The sequence below is a fragment of the Delphinus delphis genome, chromosome 18 (genome assembly GCF_949987515.2).
Source record: "Delphinus delphis chromosome 18, mDelDel1.2, whole genome shotgun sequence".
NCBI lineage: Eukaryota > Metazoa > Chordata > Mammalia > Artiodactyla > Delphinidae > Delphinus > Delphinus delphis.
Window position 1 is genome coordinate 76,227,846 of NC_082700.1, and position 14,665 is coordinate 76,242,510.

The 14,665-nt window shown below is 52.8% G+C and overlaps 1 protein-coding gene across 5 annotated transcripts in view; it reads right to left on the minus strand.

Moving 5' to 3' along the window:
* The window catches only part of CARS2 (cysteinyl-tRNA synthetase 2, mitochondrial), a 36,282-nt gene extending 21,617 nt beyond the window's left edge, over window positions 1-14,665 (minus strand). For 2 of the 5 annotated variants that reach the window (XM_059995835.2, XM_059995838.1), the window contains exons 1-5: window positions 13,944-14,190; window positions 13,554-13,604; window positions 9,841-9,958; window positions 1,299-1,370; window positions 1,097-1,202 (exon numbers count right to left, since the gene is read on the minus strand). In XM_059995835.2, the coding sequence (XP_059851818.1) occupies window positions 1,097-1,202; window positions 1,299-1,370; window positions 9,841-9,958; window positions 13,554-13,604; window positions 13,944-14,155 (559 nt within the window). In that variant the 5' untranslated portion in view covers window positions 14,156-14,190. Of the gene's footprint in view, window positions 1-1,096; window positions 1,203-1,298; window positions 1,371-9,840; window positions 9,959-13,376; window positions 13,427-13,553; window positions 13,605-13,943; window positions 14,191-14,527 lie in introns of those variants that run through there. The other 3 variants (XM_059995836.1, XM_059995837.1, XM_059995839.1) reach the window with 3 other exon arrangements.

The following is a 14,665-nucleotide window of genomic DNA, read 5'->3' on the forward strand; positions in this document are numbered from 1 at the left end:
AAAGTCCTGGCCCAAGCCTCCTCTCTCCCAGGAAGCTTCTTCCACCCCCGGGGCTGACGGTGAACTTCCTCAGCTCTGATATCGGCACCGTCCCACTGGGCAGCCCATCCCGTGCTGCCTTATTTGCACAACTTGTCGGTTCTTGGACCAGAAAAGCCTCTGACCTTGTGAATAATGCCCAGAGTGCGCAGCCCGGGTCGGGGCTCTGCAGGTGCCGCCATGCTCGTGGAGAGTAAAGGACAAAGGAAGAGGTGTGACCCTAGATGCGGTTTACGGGGGTGACTGCACAGGGAGCACCTTTCCTTCGTGGTCCTGCCCGAGAGCCCGAGAGGCGCGGGGACCCTGCCTGGAACCGCGTGCAGCCTGTGCACACGAGGACTTGCGGTTCTCCCTTCACGTATTTGCTATGTTCAGGTTTTGTCTCCAAGAGGATCAGGCAAAGCACCCGAAGACGGGGTGTTCTGTACAAGGGACCCAGTCAGTGTCTTCAGCTTCGTGGAGGGAACACTGTGGGTGTGTCTTAGACGGAAGAGGAGACACAGGCCCGTGCAGAGGCCACGGGATGCGGGAGGGCTCGGTCCAGCGCCTGGGGGGTGACGTAGGGCGAGGCCCTTTATGCACAGGTGCGAGTGGCAGTGTCGGGAGATCTGCCATTTCTGCCACTGGCCCATCGAAAACAACCCTCCCCTACGCAGAGAGGGGTAAGAGTCCTTAACAAGGGAGTGGGTCTTCAGAGCGACCACTGTCCCCAGTTGTGTTGTGAAAACTTATAAACAAAGTTGAAAAAAGGCTCCAGTGAAGACTGTATTCCCACCCGGACCCCATGGCCGTTAGCACCTGGCCACGTTTGCCTCGTCGAGATCGACTCTCGGATGCCCACCTCGCCTCTGACAGTGCAAGGTATTTTGAAAGAGAACTGATTCAGCAGTTTCACAAAGAGACACAATCGTAGAAAATCTCTCAACATTTTTGCCGTAAGAATCCTACCAAGAAAGACAGTAAGACGTTCGGCCCATCCGAGCCACCCAAATGCAGCCCGCCCGTCCAAATCCTACAGGGTCTCACCCAGCGACCAGGTTAATAACAGAACCGCTACCTTTCGGGGTGGAGTAAGCGTGCCCGTTAGCAATTATTCTCTCGATAAAAGCAATTATCTGAGGAATGTTTTCAGTCACCCTCAGGTACACGGTGGGTGGGAGAACCTGTAAGAAAACAGAGGAGAGACGCGGTTTCCCCAGCTCCACGCGGAGGGGGTCAGCCCCAGAGTCCACCGTCCACGCTGCTCATCACACACCTACCTTCAAGGCCGCCATGTCTTGTTTAAAGTCTTCTTCATAAAGATTGGCCAGGGAAGCGGGAGACATGTTCATCTGTAAGAAGATGAGGAGAGCATGAGAGTCTGGGGGGCTCACGACGCAACCCCAGAGGCACGGCCACTCCTCCCGGGCCGCACGGCGCGGCCTCCACGCGGTCCTGCTCACAAAGGGGCATTTAATCGTCCTGGCCCCTTAGCTGGTCAAAAAGGCTTACTGACCTGCTTTCTGGTCAGAGAGAAAAAGGAATAAACAGTGTCATGATTTCCGTTATATAATTCAAAACAAAACCCAAAGACCTACCAAGTAGCCTCTGCTCTTCTAGGACCAGGGCAAGCCAGCTCACCCCGTGCGACACACAACCACTTGAGTTCCCGATTTTTACCCCTTTATCTCTCAGGGGGCAAGAGAAAACAAGTCACAAGTACATGTATGAGGAAATGTCTCAGAAACATCTGAAAGCAATGCAGCCCCGTCAATGGGGGCTGTGGCGGGTGTTTAATCTGGAGGGGCCAGGGCTGGGCGTCTGGGGGCAAGCAGAATCCCCAGAGAAGTACGCTGCATTCTGAACGCAGGGGCTCTGGATTCAGGCGGGGAGGGGGGCCGGCACACACGACAATCCTCCCTAGAGCGCTTCTTACTTTTCAGCAGAAAAACACTCCCAGCACAGAGCCCGACCCTGACGTCCTGAAACCCTACGCGGGTCCACGACTGTGAGCTCTCAGCTCCGCCGGCACCTGCGTCTGCTCCCCTCACCCCACCCCGTGAAACAGCGTCAGGGTGTAGACACTCCCGCTCCGGAGGACAAGGAAACTTCCTCAAGTGGAAGGCCACCCCGAGCCCCGTCACCCTGAGGCCACCTTCCTCCCAGCCCAGGGCCCGAAAAAGGAATCGTCCTGGAAACCGAGGCCAGGAACGTTCACTGAAGAAATAAACCCGGTGAACAAAGCGTCTTTTTCGCTGCATGGTCTGGGGCGAGACAACAAACGTCTCTGCCTCAGCTTTCTTTGCAAGGTGGAGAGTCCCACCGAGTCACCCCTTAGATGGCTCCGGGGATTCCCGTGCACGCGGGTGAGACAGCTCTGCGGACACAAGACCCTTGTTCCTATCACTCCCGCGCAGACAGGGCACCCAGACCCACTGGGCCTTCTCCCGAGCGTGGCCTTGTGGCAGAGCAGACCTCCTAAACAAGAAATCTGCTACCGTACATCCATCCAGAGGACAAAAGGCCAACCGAACAATAACGCCGAAAAACTCGGTGTCATTGTGACGTTTGAGAAGTTTCAAATGAAACGCAATGTGGGACCCAAAGATCAGCATCTAATTGATCAGTATTTGCCTGATTTGTCTCCTGCACGGTAATTCTCTCTTGGAGAACACGAGCAACGTCAATGTGCCCAAGCCCGGCCCCCCTCCCACAAGGCAAACACCAGCAGAGTCGTCCCAGGAGCACAAGTGTGGTCAGCTGCATGCTTGTACCTCCTCTCAAAAGCCCCACACGCGCCTGCGCCTGGTCTCCTCGGTTGACGCCACACGGTATCCGGGACCCGGGCACGCGGTGCGCCGAGCGCCACCTTCCCACGCAGGCCTGCGTCCGCGCCCGTCTCCCAGCCGGGCGTGAACCTCGCACCACCCGGTCCGCGCTCTCGCCGTCTCCGGCCGTGACACCCACGCGAGTGCGCAGCCTGAGCTACAGACCCGCACGTGACGCCCTGGTTGAGGACACACGCACACCCTTGGCAGGCTGCCGGCAGCGCCTCCGGAGGAGCTTGAAGCTGACCCGCCAGGCTCGGGCACAGTGCTGGCGGATGGCTAGACCTCGTCGACGCGATACTAAAGAGCACGTTCTCGTTGCATCTTTAAGCTGCATTTCTCATAGTTTGAGGGAGCCTGAACATCTCATGTGTTTAGGGACCATCTGCACTAAACCATCTGAAATTAACCTTTTTTCTACAGAGCTGTAGGTCTTTTAGGTCTTTTCTTATTGATATGTAGGAAGTATTTTTTTAAAGAAATCAACCTTTTATCCGCAATGTGAATTTCAATTTTTTTCAGTCTTTCAACTTTACGGCTATTTTATGGCAGGCAGAAAATTTCATTTTTATATTTAGCAATCTTTTACATTTCTCCATCTTTTCTGGGTTTGGAAACAAACTTAGGAAAGCCTTCCCCAACACGAGGCTATAAAAAGTGCCCCAGGGTTTATTCCAGCAATTTGTGGTTCCACTTCTCTTATGTGAAATCCGATCTGCTTCAGATTTGGTTGTGAGGCATATATCCAACTTTAGTTTATTTTTTTCCCCAGATGGTTACCCAACTGTCAACACTTTTTACTGAGTAATTCATCTGTTCCCCAATGATCTGAAATGCCATCTTTATCATAAAATAAATTTCCATGATTTACTGTGTCTATTTCTGGCCTTTCTAGTGTGTTCCATCGTCTGTCTCTTCATGTAACGGTAAATTAATGTTTAATCTCTACAGCCCCCAGAGATGCAGAAAGTGGACGGGGTGCTTCGGGGTAGGGCGCAGGGAGGCTGGAGGATGGGGGTTCTGGGGGCAGGGTGGTAGCGGTCACCATCTCGACACCGGTGATGCTCACAGGCGTGGAGGGTTTATCCGGCTGCACACGCTGTGTGCACTATGTACAGCTTCGCCCAGGTCTGTTCCACCTCAGTAAAGCTGTGCTAAGAAAAGGGAAAGAATATATTAAAAACAACAACTTTCTATAGCTTTTTAACTTTTAACATCGGGTAGGGCTACTCCCTCCCTTGTCCTGGCTACTCTTGCTTTCTGCTCTTCCGTGTGAGCTCTAGGATCAGCGTGTCCAGCTCCGATAATACGGACACACGGCGCATCGGGGACACCTCTGCGCAAACAGGCGTGTCCTGCTCCACGCGTGATGAGGACGGCTGCGAGCGCTCACAGGCGACAGTGCACTGGAAGTGGGCATGAGCTGTTGCTGGCTTGGGGGAGAGGGAATCATATTCCAAAACTAACATTTTAGTTCTAGGCAGCTGGGCCCACCCCACGGGGGGCTCGCGCTGCTCTCTACACAGAACAACCTACAGGAGGCGCTGCTGACACGGGGTCCTGGTCCCTGTTATTTCAGACCCCCACCGGATCACCTCAGCTGAGCTCTCCCTGGCAGGGGACCCCGCCGGTCCAGCCCTCGCCCTCAGCTGCGCGTCCAGCCTTCTTCCCGGAGGGAAGGGCACGCGGGCCAGGGTTCCAAAGCACAGAGAGAGTAACTCGGCTTGAATCGCTGAGACGTTTATCATCGTTTTTCTTAACACAGAATGCGACCATGCGAATATACCTCGTTTCTTTTCATCCTTACCCCAGAAATCCTCCTGTGGTTTTTATCCCTGACGAACTATAAAACTGTGCCAAAAATTAAAGTCAAGGAAGTGATTCAGAAAAGTGAAATATTATAATTTAAAGTATTTTAAGAGCAAGTGCTGGAGCAGATGGCATGAAGGGTGTGGCCGTCGTCAACAAAGTTTGCCTTCAGTAAAAAGAACAGCCTCTCTGCTGGATCCTAAGAAACAAATGGGTATCTTCGTACCTCTGTGTGTCAGATGAATGGTTTATCATCTTGAAGTAAGACTCTATTTTGAGGACAGAAGAGACCCTTTGATGCCAGGTTAGCATCCTGCTGTGTAATAAGTACTGAAACGCTCAGGTGTCAAAACTTAAAACACTCTCTACGCTTAGGATCTTTAACCAATCCTACCGACTCACGTTCTAAGTAGCGCAAGTTCTTTATAAAGTAGCAAGCGACGACTCCCCGCGGGGGCCCTCTGTAGCCCCACTCCTCCTGCGCTCCCGGACGCCCAGCCCCTCCCTCCCCAGGCGCCCGGCCTTCACCCCGCGGCTGACACTCCCCTAACCCCCCGCGCACCCCATCTTTCCCCTCCGGCGCCCACCCGCCAAGCCCCCGCCACGGCTGGACAGCTCCACCTCCGACTCCGAAGACTCACAGCCAGCCCCAAAGCGCCCAGTGCGGGGACACGGCTGCGCGGCCTCTCGTCCCGGCTGGGCGTGAGGACAGGTGAAAGGCCGACCTGGGCGCCCTCCTTGAGCAGCCTGCACCTCCAGACGCCGGCGCTGCGCTGCCGCGGGCTTCCTGCAGGCTACTCACCCAGCTGCCACGCCAGGTCACAGGCTTCTGTCCTTTCCGTCCTACCCCCGGCCAGCGAGGCGGGGCTCCAGCGTCCACCCTGCTCTGCGTCGCGGGACCGACCTTCCCACCAAGCGTCCCGGACCCTGTTCGGCTCCCGCCCGGATCTCAGCAGATTCCAGGACATCGCACGCCTGCCCCCCGCCTTCCCCTTGGTCTGTCCTCATCGTGGACGATAGGACACTCCTTCCTGCATCGTGTTCGCTCAAAAACTCCACTCTAGGACCCTAGGGCTGCCACCCCAGCAGGTGGCTGCACACAAACTGAAGTCAGACGGTCCTGGGCAAACGGCTCCGGTGGCAGGGCAGAGGGACAGCGACAGCAGCCCCGCATGGCGCGCCTGGCGGTCGGGGCTGGGGCCCCGCCCCTGCGGCCCCAAGCCGCCCGCCCCCTTCCCGCCCCCGTCTCCCCCTCCCTCACAGGTCCCCACGAAGGGGCAGCTCCCACGTCGGCACCTCGTGACCTCGCCTCTAGGCTCCGGTGGTGGACCAGGGTGGACACCTGACCGCAGGGACACCGGACACAGGCGGGGGATTTGGAGACCAGGCAGACGGAATCAGGCCAGGGCTCGAACTAAACCGTCAGAGAGAACCAGGGATGGGATGATGAACCACCAGCGCTAGCACGGCCTGATCTTCACCTCCAGCCCTGCAGCGGCTCCTTTCTGGTACCAAACGTGGTGTGTCTTTTCCAATGCCAACCACTTCTCCGATCCTCTGACTCCAGCTGAAAGTCAATCTTATTCGTTTTGTTTGTTTTTTTTAATAAATTTACTTTATTTTATTGTTATTGATCTTTGGCTGCATTGGGTCTTTTTTGCTGCGCACAGGCTTTCTCTAGTTGCAGCGAGCGGAGGCTACTCTTCGTTGTGGTGCGCGGGCTTCTCATCACGGTGGCTTCTCTTGATGCAGAGCACAGGCTCTAGGCGCGCGGGCTTCAGTAGTTGTGGCTCACAGTCTCAGTAGTTGTGGCTCGCAGGCTGTAGAGCACAGACTCAGTAGTTGTGGCGCACGGGCTTAGCTGCTCCGCGGCATGTGGGATCTTCCCGGACCAGGGCTCGAACCCGTGTCCCCTGCATTGGCAGGCGGATTCTTAACCACCGCGCCACCAGGGAAGCCCCATCAATCCTATTCTGACACCAGCTCCTGGGGTCAGCATAGACCCTGCAAGTTAAGGGCTCAGTCCCACAGGACTGCCCCACTCAGACACCTGCAGCAGTGGGGTCCTCAGGCCACCAGCACTTTTGTCCACCAACTAGAAATTTGGGGGTTTGATGAAACAAGTCACAGAACTCAGGAGAGCGCTCCACTTCCCATTATCAGTTTATATAAAGGACACAACTCAGCAGCACCCCCGTGGACAAGACACTCGGGACGAGGTTGCGCAGGGGGGGCGTACATGCCCTCGGGGGGCCAGGCGGGCACCACCTCGCGGCGCCTCCATGTCCAGCAACCGGGAAGCTCCAGAGCCCATCGTCGGGGGGTTGTATGGAGGCTCTATCCTTGGGAAGGTTGATTAAATCCCTGGCCACCAGTGATCACCGCAATCTCCAGCCCCTCTCCCCCGCCAGGAGGTAGGCAGGGGTGGAGGGATGCAGGTGGGAGTGAAAGTGCCGGCTCAACTCATGGCTGGTCTTTCTGGCACCAGCCCCCATGCCAACACCATCTAGAGGCCCCAGCCACTGGTCATCCCATTAGCTCACAGAAGACACTATCACTCCAGCTGTGGACCAGGAACCACGACAAAGACCGCATGCGTATTTTTATTTCAACACAGCCCTGAGCTGAGCTTCAGACTGGTTTGGGTTTCCTCCAATACCTCAAACTCCCTCTCTCTCCACTCACGAAGCGCGCACCCTCCCCCAGTGCAGGGCGCCCACCGAGCCCTCCCGAGGCCCTTGTCCCTGGTCGCATCCCCCCGGCCCAGAGCGGGCCGTTCCCACTGCACTGAGCTGGTCCTGTGCTGGCAGGTCCCACGGTCTACGGAACAAAGCCCAACTCCCAGGGCATCGTCCAGGCCGGGACGCCCCTCCCCCCCCCAGCTTCGCCAGCTGGCACCGCCCACCCCACGTGCCAGGGATCCTGCAGGATTGGCTTCCACGCAGGACACGCTCTCCCCTCCACCCAGAATGTCTCGCTCTTCACGTGCCAGTCCCTTCCTAACGCTTAACATCCCGCGGGGGCGAACCTCCTCCGATAAGTCATTTCTGAATTCCGGGAAGGCGCAGTGATCCTCTGGCACCCCACCCCCAATCTGGGCTTACAAAATAAACTAAGACACACACGGAGCATCCGTCTGAGGGTCCGTCTGCCTCGCCGGACACAAGGTCCGGAGGCCAGGAACTGTCTGTCTGACCTCTGTCCACACAAAGCCTCTGTCCCAGGCCTGAGCCTGGACCTGGATGGTCAATGAAGTTCAGGGACAGTCCTGGAAACGGAAGTCGAGTCCACTGTAAGGGAACACGACACACTGACGGAACTATCCAGACTAAGTAAAAATGGGGAACGCTGCTGTGCTGAGGACGTGAGGAAATACGTCTAAAGTTGGAACCCATTTTCGGCGCTGCTCGTAACCTCTCTCTGAAATGGTCCAACTCCAAGAAGGGTGACAAATCGTATCAGATAAACTGCTCATCATTTGACCTAGTAATTCCACCTTGGGAAAAATATTTAAGCAACCAAAACAGAGGGGGAGAAAAAGAAATTCACTGCAGCACGATTTTTAACACCTAGAAACAATAAAAACAGTCAAGGATGGGGAGGTCCAGAGGAATCTCTGAGTAGCCCCCAACGGCGGAATGCTGTCTAGTTATTAAAAAGGCAAATCGGTAGGAAATAGGAAGATGGGGTTTCTAGGAAATAAATCTGAGAGAAAATAACAGAATATGGGAGGAATGCAAGAGTCCAAAAATAAGGATGGTAGTAAGTACAATGTCTGTGTGACAGAAGGTTGTAAGACTATTTAAAAATGTTTAAGAATACTTAACGTGAAAAAACACTCAAAATGCAATAAGTGGAAAAAGCAGGTTACGAACAATATAAAGTATAAACTCATTTTCTAAAATAACACTATATAAATATATATTCATATATTTTTAAAATTACAGGATGTAAGGCACTCCATGTAGGTTTTCTGTAAATTAGATAATTTAACAATTTTTTATAGATCGTTAGAGATAACTGTTATAGATATACCTAATTGTTATAGAGAGTTGCTAATCATAAAAAGCAGAAGAGGTGAACCTTTGAAAGTAGACTTTTAAAAATATAACTATAGGGGGTTTCCCTGGTGGCACAGTGGTTAAGAATCTGCCTGCCAATGCAGGGGACACGGGTTTAAGCCCTGGTCCGGGAAGATCCCACATGCCGCGGAGCAACTAAGCCCGTGCGCCACAACTACTGAGCCCACACGTCTAGAGCCCGTGCTCCACAACAAGAGAAGCCACCGCGATGGGAAACCCACGCACCGCAACAAAGAGTAGCCCCCACTCGCCGCAACTAAAGAAAGCCTGCGTTCAGCAACGAAGACCCAACACAGCCAAGAATAAATAAAATAATAAATAAATTTATTTTTTAAAAAAAAAAATATATATATATATATACATACACATATATAAAACTATAGGGAATTCCCTGGCAGTCCCATGGTTAGGACTCCGTGCTCCCAATGCCGGGGGCCCAGGTTCGATCCCCGGTCAGGGAATTAGATCCTGCATGCGTGCCGCAACTAAGAGTCTGCATGCCGCAACTGAGACCCAGTGCAGCCAAAATAAATAAATAAATAATAAATAAAAATAGAACTACAGGGACTTCCCTGGCGGTCCAGTGGTTAGGACTCTGTGTTCTCCCCGCCGAGGGCCCAGGCTCAATCCCTGGTCGGGGAACTAAGATCCCAGAAGCCACGTAGCATGGCCAAAAAACTAAATAAAATTTTTAAAAATAAAAAATATTTTTATTTAATCCCTGTGTTAGAATTTGCCCCCAAGACTTCCTCTAAATGCTGAAAGAGATATAAGAGAAGCACCCTGTTCACTTAACAAATGAGAAAATTAAACCTCCTATGAGCTAAATTTCCCTAGCCCCAAAATGGCCTTTTGACTTTCCTCTGTAAACCGGGAGTGAGGTATTTACCCTGGAGGCTGAGGGGGCAGGGAAGGGCCTGCATTCAGGCCAGGAAGCCTCCAAGGAACAAGATGATTCAGGAAGATAACCTGTCAGAGTATCCTCGCAGGGCCACGTGTGGACAGTAAGGCCTGAAGAGTCTTGTGAAGTGCGCATAAGAAGTATCAAATGGGGGTTAGAAGACTCATCAGTCAAAGCACTAATCAAGGGAATCCACACTTACCTCGTTGGCTCTTTTGATTATTTTATCATCCACGTCCGTAATTCCCATCACCATGATGATGTTGCACCCAAAAACCCGGGTCAGGATCCTTCGAATTATATCAAATCTAACGTATGAGCTGAAAGAAAAAAATGTTAGGGCATCTTTAAAACCGAAAGTCGACACTGTGACCTTCAAAAGCGTGCCGTACATTTAACGTGATGCCCCACGTTGAGTGGGAGTGTGTGATATCAAGGACCGTTCCAAGGACAGCTGAGAAAAGGAAAAGCCTTTTACTGACTGGCCCATGTGGGTCTGCATGAGAAACTGACAAAGGTGCTGCCTCAGTTTCAGGACACCACATTAGCATTTTTAACTTTACAGACGTTGGGTTTATATCTATTCAACTGTATAAAAAAGTCACTTGTGATGCAAGTTCAGGAGGTGGTCAAGATACTGAGAGCTTTCACCATCCTTGTTCGTGTTCTAGAATAACTAATGTTTCACCATGACAAGAGACAGAAGCAAATAATGACAAATCAGGACAGGGACAATCCCATCAAAGCTGGATAAGATCATTCCTAAGAAACGTGCACACAACTGTGGAATACAGAAACACCAGCTTATGGACAGACTGCACAGGGGTAATTCAGACTTGTGAAAGCAAAAGGGTTTAACATCTAATATCCATTTAAAATCTCAAGAAACTAGTTTCCCATGAAAACAACCTTAAAACTCAGGGTCAGCTAATCTCATGCTCATCTCTGTCATCCACACGGCCTAAAGTTGAGCTCATAAAATCATTTTCCCGCGAAAATGAGCCTCATTACTGTATCCCTTGAACTCCCAACACCCACCCGCCCCAAAGAGAGCTGAGGCCAAATTCCAGGGACAAGCATCTCCAAAGCTCCTTCTCAAGGAGCTAAAAGGTTAAATATCCTTTGAAGCCTCAGACTGCTTATTTATGAACTGGGCAAAATTCCACTATGTCATAGGGCTGCTGTACATAATCTTGGTGCCTGTGCAGCAGGAATTCCAACTAATTCTTACTATAATTATCATCAGTGTATCCCTCTTTGTCGAGTCAGGAAAACTCTACAAGAAATGAGATTTAAGAGAAAAAGCTAACAGGAACCTAAAACAGAGTGAAAAAAGAGTCAAATCACATGAGCAGCCCAGAGGACCTTGGGGGCTGCGGGTCCCTGACACCTGCATGGGGCTGCTCCCCGGCGCCTCCACAAGCACCGTGGGTACCCTGAAAGCCCAGGTGCAGGGCCAGCTCCCCTGGCTGAGGCCGCACGCCCGGCGGGGAACCTGGACTCGGCAGACACCCGCCTCCCCCTCAGCTCAGCACTTCCCAGCCAGGGGACCTGTCCCCATTTACACTCTGGGGATGAGAGCACCACCACCTGGTGTGGTCAGAGGATATCACTGGCTGGGGTTTGCACAGTGTTTAGAATGGCACGTAGCAAGAGCTGTGTCTGTTAAGTGTCTGTCTCTTTTTTTTTTTTTTTTGCTGTACGTGGGCCTCTCACTGTCGTGGCCTCTCCCGTTGCGGTGCACAGGCTCCGGACGCACAGGCTCAGCGGCCATGGCTCACGGGCCCAGCCGCTCCGCGGCATATGGGATCTTCCCGGACCGGGGCACGAACCCGTGTCCCCTGCATCGGCAGGCGGACTCTCAACCACCGCACCACCAGGGAAGCCCAAGTGTCTGTCTCTTTAACACAAAGGCTGGCAGGGCGAGCTGGGAGGAGAGTGTGGAGACAGGAACCTGGAGAGTGAGTAGGGACACACCCGCGGAAGGACACGGTCCTGGGCTTTGGGATTTTAAACTTAAGAGCAGTGGACCGTGCCTGATGGTGCCTGACCATCCCTGACCATCCCTGCCCCCAAGATTACAACCTCTTGAGAAATCTTGTAGCACTTAGGGTTCTACCTCGCAGGGACACCCCAGATTGAGGACTCTCCCTGATGACGCGCCGCTGAGATGCCCAGAGTGGTATCCTCAAGGGGGGCCTGGGCGAGGGAGTCGGACAGGAGGCTTCTGGGATGTTGATGACGTTCTGTTTCTCAGTCTAAGAGCCATGAACATGGTCTTGGCCGTACACTGAAGATCTGTACTCTTTTCCGTATTTGTAAGGACAGATACAAATTACAAATGAAAGGCCTGATTCTGCTAGTTGGAAATAAGGGAGAGGCTCTGCCCTACTCCCCCTTTCTTTCAGGATTTCTTCCTCAGCCCTTTTAAAATGTACCTAAGTGCTTCTAATGGCTAAACAAGCCTCTGTCAGTCTCATAACTCAGGAAAGTTTCAAGGACCTGGGAGCCTTCACTTTGAAATGAAGTTACCAAGAATGTTCACCACCCAATGGGAGGGGCCTAACCTGTGCCCGAATCCACACTACAGACCTGCCTGAACCAGAGAGCTGGGCCCACTCAGCTCACACAAGACTGCAAGTCCCTTCTGTCTCTGCAATCCTTTCAGCGAGCTGCCTGTGCGTCCCATTCTGGTTTAATTCTTATTCGATAGTAACATTGTTTTCTTTCTCTTTTGCCTTTGTGGAGAGGTTTTCCAGGGTGGGAGATACAATAACCTGTACTGTTTTCAGTATTTCCCCCAACATATTTAATACTTCAATAAAGAGATCAAAATATGCTTTTTATAATTAACAGTTAAGTTAGCCCAAAGTGAAGGAAAAAATGACTCCTAGACTATTTACTTTGTTAAAACACACACAAAATGTTCAGATCTTGCTGGGTGATATATAAAGTTCTGAAAAACGTACTGAATAAAGGTGACTTTTAATCTAGATCTGAACAATAACAAGTTTAAAAGATGCACAAGAGAAAACATGAGGAAAAGCAGCAACTTCAACAAATGCAGAAGGCAGCACATTACCAGGTGGAGACAAGGGGCACATGGAGGTCAGAGCCCCAGGGTCCACCCCTGCTCTCACACTTCCTAACATGTGACCTCCCTCAAGAACTAACCTGTTACCTATCCTCAAGAACTGGGGAGCCTTCACCACACTTTCCACCTCAGGGACTGGGGTAAGCAGCACTTTATGGGAGTTATTTCATAAAATTGTGAAGATTCAAAAAGATGGATACTATTATCCCCACCTCAAAGATGAAGAAACCAGGACTCAAAGTAATAAAGTGGGGGACTTCCCTGGTGGTCCAGTGAGTAAGACTCCGCACTCCCAATGCAGGGGGCCCGGCTTCGATCCCTGGTCCGGGAACTAGATCCCACATGCATGCCGCAACGAAGAAGTCCGCATGTTGCAACTAAAAAAGATCTCACGTGCCGCAACAAAGACCCGGCGCAGCCAAAATAAATAAATGAATAATAAATACATATTTTTTAAAAAACAAAGTAATAAAGTGGCCTGTCCAAAGCTGGGAAGTAAATAAGCGATGGGGGCCAGAAATAACTCCTGACCAGCTGATTCAAGGGCCCTTGGAAAGGCTTCATCTCACTACCCAACAAGAAGCATCTCATTCCAAAACAGGTCCTTCTTCACTGCTCCTCACTGCCTCCCTGACCTTCCTCACCTGTGAAATGGGACCAAGCGAGACTGTGACATGTATGCTTCCCACGATACCTGCAATACAGTAATTATTCAGCATTCTCAAGTTGCCACTTGAGGGATGGCAAAAACATGCAAAGGCTTTTTCTTTCCAAAATAAATGGTCCCTAAAAGTGTGAAAATTCAACCTCAGGACACTCACCAAGCATGACCCAGGTGTGCGTGATCGTAGACAGTTGGTCCACAGCTATACCTAGGAACAGAGTTAAAATCCACCATGTGAAACATATTTGCAAGAAAAGGCACCCCACTCTCATTTATGATCATCATATAATCATGCCTTTTTCGAAAAGTAACCACTTTGGGAGAATGCATAGCCGGGGCTGTATTACACTTGAATCGCTAAATGCACAGCCGAAACTGTGAATCACTATGACTTTAAACATGCTTTTATCACTTATTAAATGCTTCCACCTGAGAACCCAATCCCGCTTTCCATGCAGAGGCCCCGCCTCCGAATACGCTGGGTCCACAGCCCTTCCCGCCCTACCTCCCGCAGCACCCCACCCCACCCCCAATCCCCGAGGGCTACCAGGAGGCGGTGTCCGCGCTGCTCACGATCAAGGGGTCTTTCCTCCTGGTGAGGCTGTTGTACACCGTAACGCCCGTGTCGTAGCCCGCAGGCTGCAGCCAGCCCTGCCCGCGCGCCCCCGACGCCGCCCGCCCCGGCCGCGGCCCCGGCCCCAGGCCCAGCGCGGCCCGGAAGAGCGAAGAACCCACGGGAACCCCGCTCGTCCGCAGCATGGCAGCCCCGCGAGCCGGGCGCAGATACTCGCCAGCCTCACCCACTCCGGGAGGGGCCACCACGCCCCGCCCACACGGAAGGGGCCCGGTCACGCCCCGCCTACCCCGGAAGAGGCGGTCGGAAGGAGGCCGCCCCGCCTCCCTCGGGCTGTCCGGAGCCCGCTGCGGCGCAGGGGGAGGGGCAGTGCCTCAGGGTGGGGGAGGGGAGCGGCAGGCTAGGGTGGTGTCCCCGCTCCTGGCCGCGCGCGGGCCGAGGCGTTCCGCCCTTCTCAGCGCGGGACTGAGCAGAGCCGGTGCAACTCGGGCCTGGGGACGGGCCCACGCGCGGTCGGGCCCGGTTCACGGGGCGGGCACCAGCTGCCGGCTCCTCACCTGCTGGCGAAGCACGTCTGCACCCCAGCGCAGCACACAGAGCACGTCTGCACCCCAGCGCACACACTCTGTCTCCGCATGAAACAGCGAAGCTATGACACCACCCATTCATCAAGTACGCGTAGTAGGAAATGTCTG